This window comes from Acartia tonsa, chromosome 1 (genome assembly GCF_053477335.1).
Source record: "Acartia tonsa isolate MP-2025a chromosome 1, ASM5347733v1, whole genome shotgun sequence".
In the NCBI taxonomy this organism is placed as follows: Eukaryota; Metazoa; Arthropoda; class Copepoda; order Calanoida; family Acartiidae; genus Acartia; species Acartia tonsa.
In genome coordinates, this window is record NC_137260.1 from 759892 (window position 1) to 773354 (window position 13463).

Sequence of the window (13463 nt, forward strand, 5' to 3'; positions counted from 1 at the left end):
GGATGTACACCAATTTATCGACCATTGTCCTATCCCTGTAGATCCCTGTTCAATCTTAACACTTCATTCTAGTAAGGGATACGGGGCAGGGATATTAGGGGATAAGACAATGGATTATCAACCAATGCACACCAATATTCTTTTCCATAAATAGAAGCTAGGGGCGAAGCCGCTAGTATTTTTTATTGCAAAGCTTCTCCATATTTATCATTTGTTGATTTCCTCCACTCTATTTCCCTGGTATCCTAAGGGATAAGACAATGGCCGATTAATTTGTATACATCCACACGCAAAATTACCCCAACTGTAGATTACAGTAAGTAGTTGAAAAGTTTAGACATTCAACTTAATTAGCCAACTTTGTGGTAAAGACAGCAAATAAGAAAACATTTTTATAAAACTTTGGGAACTAATGTTGTAAACAGCCCATTGTGCCCATCCCTCCCTGCTATTTACAATCTTCAATTTTTAAAAGCGAAGCTTTTCTATAATTAGGGTCGGTCCGTCCGTACGTTACATTTAGCTCTTTTTGTTAATTTAAACAGGTTAGAATTGTCTTATCGATTCGAAACTTTGTATGATGATTCCTGTAGTAGTTAGGTACAATTTAGAAAGCGTAGCAACTCTCTAATCAATACCAGAATCTCCGTACATTCATTTCTGGTTTCTTCTTCTATTTTTTTAAAAACTGATTCCTATTTCAACAAGGTACAATGTTATAAGCGAAGCATCTCTATAAACAAGTCTCAAAAATGTAAGTATGTCCTTAAACAGTATCATATATTTATGCAGTTTTGCAACAAATTTACTTACAATATTGTTTGTACTGATGCATTAATATTCTGCTAGTTTAGTTCTGACAATCTACAAGTGTTATTGTTCGTTGTCCTTCTATTTCAGAGCTTCGCTTTTATGGATGTTGTCATCCTTGTTAAGTGTATAATTTAGCATTTTATAAAGTTGCTAAGCCCCTAGCCTTTATGGGTCAGTAAATTAGCCGTAAACCTTTCCAAGACATTTATAAGCTTTTGTAGGAAGTACACAACATATATCCCTTACTATTCTATTTTTATTTTAGTTTACCCTTACTAACAATTTTTTCTTGACAATAGCTTATAGCTTTAAACTGATTCAATTTAATTAAAGATATAAAAATAAAATTTAAATTAATTCTTTTGAATTTGTCTAGGTATTCATAAACTTTTTATAAAAATACTTTCACTTGTAAAACTTGTACCTATTAACTTTTTCTTTGTTAACCTCTCCTGAATATTCATATAAAAAGAGAAATAATATTATGTGATATCATAGTTAGTTCAGCAACTGATAAAACATGTTTAAAATTGTTGTTGTCTGTTGTTTGTTGGCTGTAAGCTGTGTACAAGCAGTGCCTGTGCAATCTGAGGTAATAGTTTTTAAAATATTTTATTTATGAAAATTTTTTTCACTTAAAAAATCACTTTACTTATCTCTATACAAAGATATGAATAAATTCTAGTAAACAATGGGAGTTTTAAATGTATCTAAAATTTTAGAAGATTTTTATATATGATTCTATTAACTTAAACTTTTGTTTTAGTTTTTTGAATGAAATCCTATATTTGATTATTTTTGAAAATGAAAAAATTGTACATAATTTAGATTTGAGTGGAAATTAATATTATTGCTTTGTAAAAAAGTCTAAAATTATTTTAATAGATCTAATAATTATGTAAGAACAGCATTTCTTATTCAAAATACACATTCATATTTACATTATTTGTTTGTTGTATCCTTAAAAATATGACTAATAGATTAATCACATTTAGTAATCAACACAGTTTATTTACATTACATATTTACATATTTCATTTTTATTTGATAAGTCCAATACACAGTGTTTCATTGTTTAATTTAAATCATTCTTCAGTTGGTTTAAACATAAAAAGACATGATGTTTGTAAAAATATATTATTTAGTATGTATTTTTTATTTCTGGTAGGTTGACAGACAGCTGGACCTGTTGAACCAGCTATTATCAGCAGCTTCATCCTTTGCGATTACCACACCATCCACCATCACTGATATATATGTTCTATGTAGGTTGACAGACAGCTGGACCTGTTGAACCAGCTATTGGCAGCAGCTTCTTCCTTTGACACCACCACTCCATCCACCATTACTGATCCAAACATCATTGATAGCATCGGAGGAATTGTATCTATAGAGAAATTCTTATATAAAAGTAACAGGATCTGTGTTGTGTGTCTGTCTGTATGCTCTAAAGAATGTCCCTAATCACTGGGCTAATATCACTGGTGTATTAAAAACATTTTAGTATATTGCTTGAGGCCTCTAGGAGCATATTAAATCAAACATTCAAGCTTTTTTAAAGATTTTACTATACAACCAAAATTTTATTTCAGCTACAACAATTAGCTAAAACGGAATAGACTAAAAAGGGAGATATTTACACCATAATATATTTCTAAATAAAATTGTTATGAAGTAAAATACTTTTTCACTCCAATGAATTTTATTTTAATACCATGGTGGAATTATGCTTTAAGAGTCTATAAAATTTGATTGTCTTTGAATTATTCATTTGCTTTCATTTCATTGACTTGACTCAAAATTCATAAACATTAATTTAAAAATAAAACTTTCAGGCATAGAGCACATTCTTAAATAAAAGCTCTTTATAGTGCCTATAAAATTTATTACCTTTTTTATAGCATTATAAAGAGCTTTACATTCCTATCATGTTACAAGTGCAATTTTAAATTATAATTATCTCTACAGATATTATTATTTGAAGGCCTGATCTTCCCCTCCACTACAACTGTGAAGCCTGATGGAGACATTGTCAACTTTATCTGCAATGTCCTCAATGTTGATCTGGGCATCATCTGTCAACTCCTGGCCCCTAAAGCTTAATTGATTGATTTGTGAATTCTATGATTTGTTTTCAGTCAATAAAGTTTCCTTTTTGGTTAAAACTGTATTTCTTTATGTTTAATGTTTATGTATTTGTTAAGATACTTGTTAGTTTAAACATCAAGTTAGCTCATTGAAATAGAAAATTTAATTAAGGTTGTATATATCTTTCTTTATTTTCTACTATACAGCTAATTTTATATATTTTTGCACTTTACACTTGTATGCTCTGTACAATTTCTTAAAATATAATATAAGAAAGTGTAAAACATTTATTTAATGTCAGAAGCATTACACCCAGCAGGATAATATGTTCAGTTTTATTTTGATTTTTTGCTGTTTGTTTGGAAACAACTTTAGTGTTCCAATTCAGGATTCAGTAAAAATCCAGGTAAGTTAGTATTTTTAGCAATGTGAAGCCTAATTTTTGCTGTAAAGATAAAGCGGGTTTTTAGTGTCCAAAAGTGTAATTGCTCCAATAATTGCAACCCCACATTACTGGAACATTAGTTATATAAAAAAATAACTAATACTAAAATGTTATACCACAAAATTTTATATTTAATGAATTAAATTTTACATAAAATTATAAAAAATCCAAAATTTCATATTTTATATTTAGTCCTTAAAATACAGTTTTCTATAGTTCTAACCCTTTTCATAGTTAAACTTTTATCTCAAGGAAAAATTTATTCTAACATAACATAAATTCAATATTTGTAATAGATGTTTTCAAAGTATATATTATATATATATATAACCTCATTATTTCCTCTCTATAATCCTTCTTTTGTTCTCTTTAAATGGAAAATAATTGTATATTGTGTGTGTTTAGTGTTCTTTCTGTTCATTATTGCTATTCTATACAATAAGTGGATTAGGTTTTATGTGTATTTATTAATGCTGATCAAAATTCTAAATTCCCCTTTATACAGGAAGTTGTCAATACATTTAGATTTTAATTTCTAGTAAATAGTATTAGTGTTAATTTAGATTAATTACTAACAATAGAAAATTTAAGGTTCGGCCCTTGTAAAGAAAAAGGGAATAGTTTTTATCAATTCAGTATTTTTATAGTTTTATTTAATTCAAAATAAAAGCATTAATAGTTTATTTAGTTAAACAAAAAAAAATCATTATATTCTTTTGCACTGTTACCTAATTATCAGCTACCTCTAAATGTCTAATAATGAAAAATGGAAATATCTTTAAAAAAAAGTATTAATACTTTTTCTTGTTTGGCTTCAAAGACTGATTAATATCTGCTTGATTAGAACCAGTTATGGTCCATACTGAAAAATCATGAATGGTATCCAATTGTAGACAACTTCCTTTGCATAATAAAATAAAAATCTTAAAATAATATAATACCAGTTTTGTGGCTAGTTTTAATCAAGTTTTAATCTTATATTTTTTTATAATATCCGAGGAAAGCTGTATATAATACAATTCAATGAATAACTGTAACTGTTTAGGATGAAAGAATTCTTGACCTAATAAACCAAGTGTTAGCAACAACTACAACCACAACAACCACCACCCAACAACCCAACATTATTGACAGCATAGGCAGCCTCATCTTTCCATCCACCACCCCACCAACTCCAGAACAGGATGTGCTCAACTTCCTCTGTCACTTTCTTGATTGGAATCTGGGGATCTTCTGTGATTTTTCATGAAGCTTTTAATAAATTTTTGTCTCAAAATTTAAATTTTAAAATAAGATAATATTGTTATATAATAATCTTTAATTATTCTTAATAAATTATTGTTTTCTGAAGTACCATTTTGTTTCAATAAAAACTGACAGTTTATTATTTATTTTGTACAAAATGTTAAATTGTTTTGAGTACCTGTTAAAATAATATTGGTATCTTGTAATCTTTCAATGACATTTGCTCTTTAGAAGCAAAGATTTTGACAATTTGGGTCAGTCCCTCAATCCTTTATTTCATTCATACATTAGGGACGGCTTTTTTAATTTAGGCATGCGAAAAATGGCCTACTGATTTTAAATTTTTTATGGTGAGTCTTGTTTTAGATATTTAGAAATCAAAGCATCTCTCTAAGACTGATTCCTAAGGCAACATTTCACAAAAATAAAGTCCTAAAATGTGAGTATGTCTTTAACCCTTACAGATCGGGGGGTGGGAAGGCTCAAAGAGCCCCCTCCCCCCTCTAGTTTTGAAATGTAATTTTTTTTTGTAGGTAAGATAGAGAGCTGTGACTTTATGACTTTTTAAGTTTAGTAATTATATGACCTAAATTTGAATAAATTTTGGGTGACAGGATGGAAATATGACAGAGTGTGAGATAAGCACAAGTCAGATGACCTTGAAAATCATCAAACAAAATCAGCCAGATTTAGGTAACAGTTAGGTAGATATATCATCAGATGGATAAGTCATTAGCTATATATATTAATAGATTATGAGATATATAGAATTTAGATAGTTAGATTCATAGATGGATAGATTATTAGATAGATAGATTATCACAGGAATAGATTGGTGGAAAAAGTGATTGATGTGTTAGCTCAATAAATTGATATATGGGGTAGAATTATGTCAGAAGACTTTGAAGATCATTTAATAAAATCAGCTAGATTTTGGTAAACAGTTAGATAGGTAAATTATTAGATAAATAGATTATTAGATAGATGGTGATGATGTATGATAAATAAATGTAAAACTCATAGATTGATAGATGGGTAGAAATAAGTGCAATAGTTTCAAAGATCTAGGCAAAAAAGATAGATGATTAATTAGAAAGATAGATTGATAATTTAGCCTAATTAAAATGATTTTTAAAGTAAATAAATTTAGTAGACTAAGGTATTAGATAATAGAAATATGGGAAAACTCAATAAATTGATAGATGCATGGATAGAGGACTTTAAAGATTAACAATATAAGTAATAGTTGAACAGAAAGATAGTAAGAAAGGAAGATTTATAAATAAGACTTTTCAGGTAAAAAAGTGAGAGCATTAGATAGATAGATAGATGAGTTATTGGATAAGATAGAAGGATAGATAGATATTTCAGATTTACAACTATTGAGTGTTATTTGTTATTACTCATATTTTTGTTTAGAATCTGAAAGTACAGGCGAAAAGATTGATTGGACTTCAAACACAACAAGGTAAGTTATTTTCTGTAATAGTTTTAGAGATCTTAAAGGATAAGACAATAAATGTTAAATTGATGTACTTACCTATCTATGATTGAAATTACTTGTTTTCAAACAAGGATGACATCATCTATAAAAGCAAGGCACTGAAACGGTATTAGGGTCGGTCCGTCCGTACGTCCGTAGCGGATAGCTTTTTTTTGTTAATTTAGGCATGTTAGAATTGTCCTATTGATTTCAAACTTTGCATGGTAATTCCTGTAGTAGTTAGGTACGATTTAGAAAGCGTAGCAACTCTATAATCATTACCAGAATGTCCGTACGTCCATTTTAAATATGTTATTTTTTTACTTTTTTAACAACAAATTTTTTTGTGATCTCATAATCCGATTGATCTGATTTTTGGTATACTGATTCCTAGGACAACAAAGTACAATATTATAAGCGAAGCAACTCTATAATCAAGTCCTAAAAATGTAAGTATGCCCAACAACAAATTTACTTACAATTTTGCTCCGATTCTTATACATTTATATTCTGATTATTCAGTTCTGACACTATATACAAGTGTTAATGTCTGTTTGTCCTACCGTTTCAGTGCTTCGCTTTTATGGATGTTGTCATCCTTGTTAAATGAAAAACTTAGTTCTTATTAAACTGCTAAACATTTTTGGAAGCTCTATGAAGAAGGAAATCTAAGAAATATGATATTATTTAAAAAAAAAAACAAGGATGACAACATCCATAAAAGCGAAGCACTGAAACGGTAGGACAAACGGATATTAACACTTGTATAGTGTCAGAACTGAATATTCATAATGTAAATGTATAAGGGTCAAAGCAAAATTGTAAGTAGATTTGTCGAAAAAAAAACTGCTTGATTCAGGATAATGTTTATGGACATGCTTACATTTTAAGTCTTGATTATAGAGTTGCTTCGCTCATTACATTATACTTTGTTGTCCCAGGAATCAATATACCAAAAATCAGATCAATCAGATGATAAGTTCACATAAAAATTTGTTGTTAAAAAAGTAAAAAAATCAACCTGTTTAAAATGGACGTACGGACATTTTGGTAATGATTATAGAGTTGCTGCGCTTTCTAAATCGTACCTAACTACTAAAGGGATCACCATGCAAAATTTGAAATCGATAGGACAATTCTAACATGCCTAAATTATTTTTAAAAGCTATCCGTTACGGACGGACGGACGTACGGACGGACCGACCCTAATTATAGAAAAGCTTCGCTTTTAAAAACAGGAATCTTAAGGGATAAGACAATGGATGATAAATTGATATACATCACCAATGAATTGTTAAAGTTATTAATGTATATTACCCTGTCCCGTTTTAGAAAAATTTTGTTAAAATTTTTGCCCCCAGCCATAATATGGTTTATTTATGCAAAATAATGACCCATGCAAAATATTTTTTCTGTAATGCAAAAATTGCGATGGTACAAGCACTGCAAAATTTTTAAGATTTGCAAAAAGACCTGTTTTTAAAGCTCTTGTACCATCTCAATTTTAAAGATTTTTAAAAAATTTCAATTCTTGTGTGTCAAAATAAACCTGAAATTTACCAAAAAAAATGGGGGCAGTCTCAATTCTAACATATGAAGGACAAAGGTGTAGCAAGTAATCTTTCAAAGTAAAAATTGCCAGATTTCATACACAAATAATAGGGTTAGGCTGGTTTGGATGGATACAGATATCCGGCTGATCTATAATTCTAGATATCAAGTATTTAGGTTTATATTGACACACTAGAATTGAAATTTCATAAAAATCTTTAAAATTGAGATGAAACAAAAGCTTTAAAAACGGTCTTTTTGCAGATTTTAAAAAGTTTGTACCATCTCAATTTTAAAGATTTTTACGAAATTTTAATTCTAGTGTGTCAATATAACCCTAAATACTTGATTATGAATCAGCTGGATATCTGTATCTATCGATTCCAGCCCAACCCCATTTTTTATGTATGAAATCTGGCAATTTTTACTTTGGAAAATTACTTGCTACACCTTCTTCCATTATATGTTAGAATTGAGATTGCCCCCATTTTTTTTGGTAAATTTCAGGTTTATATAGACACACTAGAATTGAAATTTTGTAAAAATCTTTAAAATTGAGATGGTACAAGAGCTTTAAAAACAGGTCTTTTTTGCAAATTTTAAAAACTTTGCAGTGCTTGTACTATCGCAATTTTTGCATTACAGAAAAAATATTTTGCATGGGTCAATATTTTGCATAAATCAACTATATTATGGCTGGGGGCAAAAATTTTAACAAAATTTTTCAAATCCGGGACAGGCTAATGTATATAGGTAAAGAAAATAATATATAGTTCAACATAAGATGTGCGTTTTGTGTTAATCATTTTCCAGCATGGCTTTGAAACCTATCAATATCCGCTGAATTAGATCCGGTTCTCAGCCATACTGTACAATTATGTATAGCATTGTATTACAGACAATTTTCCATGAAAATTTAAATAAAATCATAATGATAATACCAGTTTTAATATTTTTCATTTTAGTATCCGCGGAAAGTTGTCTATAATACGATACCATAAATAACTGTTCTTATTTCAGAATAAGCTTACCCGTTCAGAAAGAGTTAGCAGATGAATCTAAAGATATCAAAATTACACTAGCTTCTTACAGGTAATTGTGTGTGTGTGTTTGTTTGTGTGTGTGTTTGTTTGTGTGTGTGTTTGTGTGTGTGTATGTGTGTGTGTGTGTGTGTGTGTGTATGTTTGTGTGTGTCTGTGTGTGATGAGTAACTCTAAAGATATCACAATCACACTGGCTTCTTACAGGTAATTGTGTGTGTGTATGTTTGTGTGTGTGTATGTGTGTGTGTGTGTGTGTGTATGTGATGAGTAACTCTAAAGATATCAAAATAACACTGGCTTCTTACAAGTAATTGTGTGTGTTAGTGTGTATGTTAGTGTGTGTGTATTTGTGTGTGTAGGTGTTTGTGTGTGTGATGGGCCAGTCTAAAGATATCAAAATTACACTGGATTCTTACAGGTAATTGTCTGTGTTTGTGTTTGTTTTAGGTGTGTGTTTGTGTGTATGTTAGTGTGTGTGTATTTGTGTGTGTGTGTGTGTATGTGTGTGTCTGTATGTGATGAGTAACACTAAAGATATCAAAATCACACTGGCTTCTTACAGGTAATTGTGTGTGTGTGTGTTAGTGTGTATGTTAGTGTGTGTGTATGTACAGGTAATTAGTGATAAACAAAAATACCCCTGATGTTGATTAAAGTAATATGTTGAAAAACTTAAATGGTACAAGTATATTATACTGGTACCCAAACTTTTATAAATATGCTCTTTTATTCGTTGGCTTAAAACCTTTAGTGACTATTATTAAATCTTAATTGGATTCCACCTAGGGATTAAAGGGTTATGACAATGCCCGATGAATTGATGTACATCCTTAATAATGGTGCACATAATTATCCCTTTTGTATATTAAATTATTGGTTGAATAGTTTGGACACTGAACTAATGAACCAACCAATCAAAATTCAATAAAAGTCCCCAACGAATAAGAAAAATGTCATTGTAAAACATTGGGGATTAGTATAATAAAAAGCTCATTGTCCCCTTCCTTCCTGGGTTCTACCAACTACCAGTGTCTTATCTTTTCAACCATTCATTTCATTGTAAAGAAGGGATATTTTTGTTTATATCAGGTTAGATGTATATAAAGGGGGAGGTGGGTTGTGCTAAAATTCCGTAGTGGTGTGAGTTTTAAGGCTTAAAAACAGTAAAAGAATTATAATATTCAATTGATATTCCGTAATGAATAAAACTATAGACAAAAAATTATATATTTATATAAAGTGAATATTATCGTTCTACTACTGTTTTTAAGCCTGAAAATTCACACCTTTACGGAATTTTAGCACAACCTACCTCCCCCTTTAAAAAAAAAAAAAAAAAAATATAAGACGGAAATGTTCTTTTCTCGTATTCATTCGAATCCGGTGGATAGGAACCGGTTCTCATCCATTCGAAAAAACTATGTCTAGCGCCGTAATATAACCAGTTTTCTACGAATATAAAAATTTACAATCATAAGATTTAAACCAGTTTTTTAGCCCGTGCCTTCGGCATCTCGGGGCTAAAAAATGGTGTTAATCTTATAATTGCACATTTTATATCCGCGGAAAGCCGTTTATAATACGATGCGAGAAATAACTATTATAATTTTGTAAAATAAGAACTAGTCCTACTTAATTATTTTTATTGAAATAAGAATGATAAGAATAACACCAAGAGTGTACACAAGTTTATAAAGTACAAGTACAAATAAACAATAAAATACTACTTGTAAAAGTTTAATTCAAGGATCTAAAGGATAAATAAAGCTGATAAATTGATGTACATTCCCAATGATGATACACAGAATTACACCTTATGTAGATTACAATTAGTGCTTAAAACTTGATGAACCGGCAAACTAATCAAAATTCAATAAAAGTTGTAGGCTAATGACTAAGAAAACGTTATAATTAAACTTTGGGGGCTAGTCTAATAAACAGTCCAATGTCCCCTTCTTCACTGGTTTAATTAGTATTTGGGTTTTAGAATCTCTTACTACAAGAAATTCTTTTTATAATATTTGTAAAAATCAAGAAAAACTATGGAAGTAGAATATAAGTGGATATTATGACAGGGGGACAATTTCATTCAATTTAGGTTGCTAACATGGAACTAATTTATTGGTCAGAGCGTTCATCCATTTGAAGGGGACGGGATAGGGTAAAGGAGTTGGAAGAGAGGAATGGTTATTTTAGCCCGTTGCGTGTTTCACTTTTAGAACATGAACTCAGTAGTAGAACTTTTTAGAAACGTGAAAATCTGGTGTAAGATCCAAGTAATAATATTTCCATTAGTAAAACCTATCTGTACAAAACAGTACAAAATCAGATCATGAATTATTCCCCATCATGAAATAAGAAACCTTGTTATATCTTGTAATTGTATTCCAAAGATTTATATTTTATTTAAAACTGTATACTTCTTAAAAGAGAATCTTTTCTACATCTATAGTAGATTACAAGTAAGGTTTTTAATTTTTTGTAATTTTTTATGTAAATTATCATTATCGTGTTATCGTCCATCGTCTTATTCCAAAGATTTATAATAACGTTTTCTTATTCATTGATATAAAAACTTCGGGCCCTTTTGAATTTTATTTGGTTGATCCATTAAGTTGAGTGTACAAACGGTTCAAAAACGTAATCTAAAGAAAGGATAATCATGATTGGGGATGTACATTAATTTCTCGGCCATTGTCGTATCCCTTTAGATCCATGTAATCGCTGAAACCTTATTGTTTCAGGAATCTCCAAGAAGAGTTATCAAGTGTCAGTGATGTAATAACTGTTTCAGTGCATCAACAGGTTCATATTTTATATCTTATTCATATTATCACTATACTGCTACACCCCTAGAGGCCTCTAGGAGAACGAGAGTACGGGGGGGGGGGGGTTCCGACTCCTCAACTTTCAACTTTAGTTTTAAAAGAACAAGGATGACAACATCCATAAACGCGAAGCACTGAAACGGTAGGACAAACGGACATTAACATTTCTATAGTGTCAGAACTGAATAATCAGAATATAAATGTATAAGAGTCGAAACAAAATTGTAAGTAAATTTGTTGAAAAACTGATCGATACAGGATAATGTTTATGGATACTTTTTAGAAATTGATTATAGAGTTGCTTTGCTTAAAACATTATACTTTGTTGTACTAAAAATCAGATCAATCGGATGATTAGATCCCATGAAAATGTGTTGTTAAAAAAGTAAAAAATCGACACGTTTAAAATGGACGTACGGACATTCTGGTAATGATTATAGAGTTGCTACGCTTTCTAAATCATACCTAACTACTAAAGAAATCACCATGCAAAGTTTGAAATCGATAGGACAATTCTAACATGCCTAAATTAACGAAAAAAGATAAGGAAGGACGGACGGACGGACCGACCCTAATTATAGAAAAGCTTCGCTTTTAAAAAGTCACATCAAAATTTTGGGAGGAGGTCATTTTTTTTCTTGGGGCGATTTCTCTTGGAAGGTTAATAGTACCCTTCCCCAAAATAGTTATGAAACTTACCAAGATCTATGAGAAGCTATACTGTAAAGGTGAACCATATCGGTTCAGTGCTTAACGAGATACTTCGGTCCAGACAAAGACTTGTTACTTTTATATAAGGATTTTGTGATTAAAAAAAAAACTATTTTGTTCTTTCACTCAAAGTTGCTGGCAAGCACAAAAGCGCACCCCTTTCTTATTTTTGAAATAACTAGTATTATTCCTTTTAGGTTAATCTGTCCCAGCCAGTTGTTTTCTACCTTTTTAACAATGGAACTCAGGTATTATTTTCTTGTATTTATTTGAATCCGGTGGATAGGAACCGGTTCTCATCCATACGAAAAAACTATGTCTAGCATAGTATTATATCTAGTTTTCTACGAATATAGAAATGTACAATCATGAGATTAAAACCAGTTTTTTAGCCCGTGCCATCGGCATCTCGGGGCTAAAAAAACCGGTTTTAATCTTATAATTGTACATTCTATATCCGCGGAAAGCCGTTTATAATACGATGAAAGAAATAACTATTATTACACTAGTCCCCAAAGTTTTATAATAACGTTTGGGGGGGCTTTTAATAAATTTTGATTGGTTAGTTCATTAAGTTGAGTAACCAAACATTTTATCCACTAAATATAATCAATTTATTAGCCATTGTCTTATCCTTCTAAATACCTGCAATTTTCCCTTGAAATATAACATAGAAATACAAGATACAATTAAAATTAAAAGTACTAAAACAACAAAGAGACAAAAAGGTTTAATCAATTCTGCTCGTGTAAGTACTGTAATTGGAATACTACGAATCTATCTATTACCTCCCCCCAAACAATTTAATGTGATTGTATCAAACACGCTTGTTAAGTCAAATGTCAATATAATCAAATGAAAAGCATCAAACAAACATTACCAAATGATATGAACTGGATTTTACAAATTTCTCCTAAGTTATCTATAATACAAAGTAGAATGATGTTTGTTTGTCTGTCTGTCTGTTTGTTTGTAGCAAAGGATCTCGCTAACCACTGAACCGATCGGGTTCTCCTTTACAGGGTAGCTTCTCATAGGTCCCAGGAAGGTTTATAACTATTTTCTTAGGTGGTGGGACACCCCTAATCCCCCCCAAAAAATTAAAAATATCCCCCCCACATTTTTTTTTTTTTAAATCTAAAACACGAAAAATTAGTCTGATGAAACCTCTTGGGGCAAAGCCCCTAGAGGCTAGGGGCGAAGCCGCTAGTAAGAATAAAAAACAATAGCTACCAATATAATAAACTGTATGCATA

At 30.4% G+C, this 13463-nt stretch overlaps 1 protein-coding gene and 2 long non-coding RNA genes across 3 annotated transcripts in view; all 3 read left to right on the plus strand.

Moving 5' to 3' along the window:
* LOC145326156 (adhesion G protein-coupled receptor L3-like) overlaps positions 1-13463 on the plus strand; it is an 83674-nt gene that overhangs the window by 10288 nt on the left and 59923 nt on the right. Inside the window, exons 6-10 of the mRNA XM_080169339.1 lie at positions 5203-5284; positions 6011-6059; positions 8646-8717; positions 11413-11473; positions 12405-12455. Coding sequence (XP_080025465.1) covers positions 5203-5284; positions 6011-6059; positions 8646-8717; positions 11413-11473; positions 12405-12455 — 315 coding nt within the window. The remainder of the gene's footprint in view (positions 1-5202; positions 5285-6010; positions 6060-8645; positions 8718-11412; positions 11474-12404; positions 12456-13463) is intronic.
* LOC145326232 (uncharacterized) lies at positions 1282-2970 on the plus strand. Its single transcript, XR_013881804.1, has 3 exons — positions 1282-1405; positions 2083-2189; positions 2796-2970. It is a non-coding gene; the product is annotated as an uncharacterized LOC145326232 (long non-coding RNA).
* LOC145326291 (uncharacterized) lies at positions 3202-4699 on the plus strand. Its single transcript, XR_013881834.1, has 2 exons — positions 3202-3307; positions 4392-4699. It is a non-coding gene; the product is annotated as an uncharacterized LOC145326291 (long non-coding RNA).